This window comes from Silene latifolia, chromosome 2 (assembly GCF_048544455.1).
Source record: "Silene latifolia isolate original U9 population chromosome 2, ASM4854445v1, whole genome shotgun sequence".
NCBI classification, from domain to species: Eukaryota; Viridiplantae; Streptophyta; class Magnoliopsida; order Caryophyllales; family Caryophyllaceae; genus Silene; species Silene latifolia.
Window position 1 is genome coordinate 46,384,404 of NC_133527.1, and position 5,475 is coordinate 46,389,878.

At 36.2% G+C, this 5,475-nt stretch overlaps 1 protein-coding gene across 1 annotated transcript; it reads right to left on the minus strand.

Moving 5' to 3' along the window:
• Window positions 1-3,303: 3,303 nt before the first annotated feature.
• Window positions 3,304-4,895, minus strand: LOC141642686 (NAC transcription factor 25-like). Its single transcript, XM_074451555.1, has 3 exons — window positions 4,587-4,895; window positions 4,049-4,359; window positions 3,304-3,947 (listed from the first exon to the last, which is right to left on the minus strand). The coding sequence occupies exons 1-3, from the start codon at window positions 4,768-4,770 to the stop codon at window positions 3,456-3,458; spliced, it is 987 nt and encodes a 328-aa protein (XP_074307656.1). The 5' UTR covers window positions 4,771-4,895; the 3' UTR covers window positions 3,304-3,455.
• Window positions 4,896-5,475: the final 580 nt, after the last annotated feature.

The following is a 5,475-nucleotide window of genomic DNA, read 5'->3' on the forward strand; positions in this document are numbered from 1 at the left end:
GTGTTAGTTAGCTCTAGTATGGGGTCATTGGACATGTGTGATATAATGAGTGACGGTCAAATGAGAAAGATGCTTATCAAAGTAGATAATGATGAATTAATTTCTGTGAAAATCAAGTCGGATCCAGAGGGTGGGTCTTCTAGTCAAGTTGGAACGGGTAGTATACAGGAAATCCTTTAAGCTATTGCTAATTTGAGTGCTTGGGTGAAACAAGATGCTAGTCAAAAGGATGCGGCTCTCTCGGCTCTTGCCTACACTATGGATGTGATTCGTGGTGAAGTGGATATCATCTCCACTCTTGTCTCAACTAAAGAGCATGGTGATGATGGCGTGGCTGACCCGCTGGATGAGGACCCCTTGGGTGATGAATCATATGGTGACCAAGCCTCCTCTCCTTAAACCCTTTTACCCGTTTAGCCCTTGCCTATTTTGCCTTGCCTCTTTTCTTGTTTCTCTACCGGATGATCACTCTTAATTTCTTTGTTGGTAGTGTATGTTAAACTCTAGTTAGCTTTGTTGAACTATGGTTAGACTATGTTTAAACCGTATGTTTATGTTGACCTTGTTATCTTGTCATGTTTGTGTGTGTCTTTTCGTGTTTTCTTATGCGTGTTTGCTCTTGAATGCCATTGACATCCCTACCAATTTTGATGATGTCAAGAGGGGGAAAAGGTAAACTCGTGTTCTTAATCTCCATGCAATTCGGTTAACTCATAACTGGGCCTAACCTTCACAACTTTTACTCTTGTTTTGGGGCAATGTAAACTTGCCTTGGTAAATTTGATATAAGTTCTTGCTCCATTAAGTAATATAGTTCTTTCTCTCATATGATCTTGCTTGATTAATCTTGAAATTGGTCTCTCTTTTCTTACATTCGTCTTAGGGCTTGTCATCATCAAAGGCGGAATTTGTTGGGTTCCTTTGATTGATGATAATATGCCCATTTAATGTGTGTTATCTTAGTTTACCTTTTCAGGATATATGATCAAATCAAGCTTGGATTAAGATGTGTTGAATCATTGGTCACCCAAAGTATAGAGTCACTTGTGTCATCTAATGTACAAGTTAGGGAGTAGAGTACTTAAAAGCAATAGTAACAGTTAGGATTACTGTTATCCTTAAAAGTGACAATAGCCTGGACTGTCACTATGATCCGTAACACTTGAAAGTTATTTTTCACTTTTCGAAAATCCTTTTTATTCTTTTAAAGCAACTCGGATTTTATAAACAAACTTTCAGATTTCTCTTCAAAGAATTGGGTTTCTAGAAAAGAGTTTAGCTAATTATCAATTCAAATTGTTTCCTCTTTGTGTCAATTTGACTCCTTGGTCTTTTATAAAACAAGGTTTGCTTTTTGCCATTTTGGTGAAAACTTGTCACCTTGTGACTTGTTTTCCACCCTTTGTTTTCTAAAAAACCAAAGGCTCCTTTTGGATAATTACAAACTCCATTTTCTTGCTTTGCCTCTAAATAGAAGTACCTTCTTTTGTGCCAGTTTGGGAAAGTGTTGAACCTCATCACATGTGATGATCTTTGACTTTCAAAAACCCTAACACCTACCTTGCTTGCTCTCCCTATAAAAGGCGTGCCTCATCCCTTCATTTCCTCAAGACTTTTTCCTGAGGATTCATTCAAGTTCGCAAAAATTGTTTTCAAAGTTTTAAAACCGAGTCATTGTTTTGCAAAGTCTTAAAAGTCTTCAAGTGTTACAATCATAGTCACTGTTACTTTAAAGTACTAAACTCTCTCACTTATGAACCGTTTGATCTTGTAAAAGTTGTCCATATCAATTCTTGTCAAGAATAAGTTTGTGGAAACTTAATCCATATAACGTTCTAAGTTAGTGTGTAGAGTTTAGGACGGAGTAGTCTATAACTCTTTGGCAACCGGAGTAGGTTGCAAGTCACCTTGTTCTAGGACGGAGTAGTTCTTGAACTTGTGTCACAACCGGAGTAGGTTGTTGATCTTTTTATTGTACGGGTTTTTAGTAGTAGGAGTAGATCACTAAAATTAATCAATAAAAAGTAGATTGAACGTAGGCACTTGAGTTCTTGCCGAACCAATTCAAAAATCTCGTGTTTGATTTTATTTGTTTATTCCGCTGCTCTTTAGTATGTTTGCATTTCCTTTGCTTAACTCTTGAAGTAACAGTTTCTCATACTGTCACATTTGGTCTGCAGTCTGTATTCCATAAACTGAGACAAATAGCAACAGTCACAACTATTGTTACCTTTGTACTTTAGCAAACGTCCATTTTAATACTCGTTTAATCTCTCAATATTATTCGAAGTATTCTTCTATCTCTTTACATCCAACAACTTACTTTAATTCAATAAAGTTTAAGTTAAAAAATTTAAATAATACTCCCTCCTATTCACTAAGATGTTCCACAATTGCGAAAATGGCAAATTCACTAATTTCTTCCAATTTCCTTATTAGTCTATTATTTGTGGTTTTTATGACTTGTGACCCCACATTCTCTTTTATTTTCATTTTCCTCCATTTTCCACCACAAATCTCCTTCCTCTTAAAAACTCCCCAAAAAATAATGTGGAAGATCATAGTGAATTGGAAGGAGTACCTAATTCACCCCCTCCCCCTCTTAGGTACTTGAATTCATAAACTCTTCAATTAATCTATACAGGAGTCGGTGCCCGACATTCATGTCTGTAAAACAATCCTTTACCTGTGACATTAGTCCCCTTCAGGACTTCATTGTTACTATCATTTTTATATTGTTCAATATATTTAAGGTTAAAATTTTGAGACACTGATAATTCTGGATCGGTAGTTCGAGTAGAATTAGCAATTTAGCAGCCATTAGAAGTTCAATAGTAGGTTGAATTAGAAGTCGGTTAGATTAGTTCCCTACCTAGTAGCTACTAGCTAGGGACTATATAGGATTGTTGTATGTCAGTTTTAATCATCCAAGTTTTAAGAAGTTATTAAAAATCGATCAATTTGATCACAAATCTCAGGTTTGAACGGTTCTTTTCAAATCTTGCTTAAAATATGATCGGATTCGAGTTCGACTCTCAACCCCGCAACGTTTAATGCTTATTATCGCTTCTGTACTCCTATCACTTTGACCTTAAAAAGTCAAACAGGAAGATTATATGAAATGGAGGGAGTACAACAGTTCTGCTTGTACCGCGTTAAATGTGAAGAACAATAATTTACGATGCAGAAATGAATGTTTGTTTGAGTAATTCTTGTCAATTAAGAAAAAAAATGAAATGAATTTCCTTTAACAGAAGATCAGCCTCATAATTCATAATTCTTTTTAAGCAAAAACCTCAAAAGTATAATTACTATGTGCTAAACAATAATATGTATTCAATGATATCGGTATCTATAATCTTGTTTGTATTTGCTTTACTACACATCAGACATCCCGTAAATTTCACAAATAAATTACAATACATTATACATTATGTTTTGATCACAAAAAGAAGCTATGAATTCCATGCACCATCAACATTATTTTGAAATTGTTGCGGAAGAACACCGGCATTATGATCAGTAATTAAAGGACCTCCCATGGTATAACCAATAGTGTTATTCCCTTGAGGAAGTTGGCTCAACATTGAAACAAACGAGTCAGTTCCCGAGCTCCCGACTGATGGTGGTTGTTGGTGAAACCTTTTACTCAACAACGAACTACCATCGCCTCCATCGGTCTCCTCCCAATAGAGGTGATCGCGTTTGTGGTCATTGTGAAGGCTCATAGGCAGAGGAGTTGACAAGTGTGACATCTCATAGTAATTTTGATCATTGTTTATGTTTTGATCCATAATTAAGCCACTTGAAGTTGTATGTTTTGATGAAAGTGTTCTCATGAACTTTTGTTGCTTGATCATCTCCTCTAGCATCTCCCCCCTATCGTGGTCCGATGGTCTTTGAGTGTTGTTCTTCTTGTAGATTCGACATAATACCCAATCATCAAGCTTAATCACCAAACAAAATTAGTTAGCCAATTTAGTAGTACCAACTTAAAAAACATAATAAGATCCCAAAAATTAAACAAAAAGTGAAGCAAGCAAAATACCCTGAGAGAGCCTTTCTTAGAGAGAGCACCAAAAGAATGAGCCATTTTCGAGTTATGGTTGGCGTCAATAATCCTAAATTCATGCATAATCCAATCAGTTTTGATGCCTCTTGGAGGCTTACCACCATAAAATACCAAGGCTTTCTTAACACCAACTTTTTGATTTCCAATAGATGTTAATATTGGCTTATCTGTTCCTGTAGCCTTCCAATACCCTGAAGTAGCTGCTCGATTCGGTCTCGCTCCGTTTGGGTACTTTCGATCCCTTGGGCTAAAGAAGTACCATTCGTTTTCTCCAAATATCGCCTTACCTATAACATCATAATATCCACAAATTAATATTGTTAAAAATGGATTATAACAACTAACAAGTGATACAGATACAACCTTTTGAAATTCTTACAGAAGACCATTTGATGATAAGTTTATTGTCAAACCGTCTAAATACTCATTAGTTCGCTTAATTGCGAAAATGGTACATGTAAATTATATAACATACAAGTGCGAAAATTGGGTTAGATATAGAAATAGAAATTACTTGGTAATTCCCAAGGATCAAATTTGTACAAGTCGACCTCGGCGATAATGGCAACAGGAAGAGGGGAAGAAGAGGCTTTCCTTTTAAGGTAATGAACAATGAGTTCTTCATCAGTAGGATGAAATCGAAATCCAGGAGGTAGCTGAGGGTATGGTGGGGTAGAAGAGGAATCTGTGCTCTCCATGCCTACTTTTTCTCTTCTTCTTTGTACCAATTAAGGTTTGTTCATACTACAACTTAGGCTAAAGTTTTAATGTTATTCATCAAATGCCAATTTATATGCCTTGTTTGGCAAATTTGTGGGTGGGTGAGATAGGGTGGTAGTACCCACTCATGTACCTGATTAGGCCAATAGGAGGTTGACACGTAGTGGTAGAACGAGGGGAAAAAAATTCCGCTCTAACTTAAAAAGTTTGATACTCCCTCCTATTCTTCTTTTTCTTCCCCTTTGGATGGGGCACAATATTTAAGGAAGAGAATAAAATATGAATTGTGAATTGGGTGGGGTTTGGTGATAGGAGATAGGAATGAATAAAATAAGGAATTGTGAGTTGGGTGGGGTTTGGTGATAGGAGAGAGAAATGAATAATTATATAATTAAATAAGGAATTGTGAGTTGGGTGGGGTTTGGTGATAGGAGAGAGGAATGAATAAAATAAGATTAAAAGTTTCCAAAAAAGGAAAGGAGAAGAAAACCTGAATAATCCGTTTTAGGAAATAGGGAAGAAAATAGAGAATAGGAGGGAGTATTTCTTAAATACTCCCTCCTATTCTTAATAACCCTCGTCTTTTATGGAGGGCACGGGAATTAAAGGAGATGAGTATTACTCCCTCCAATTCCAGATAATCGTCCCATTGTCCATTTTCGTCTATTCACAATAATGTCTCA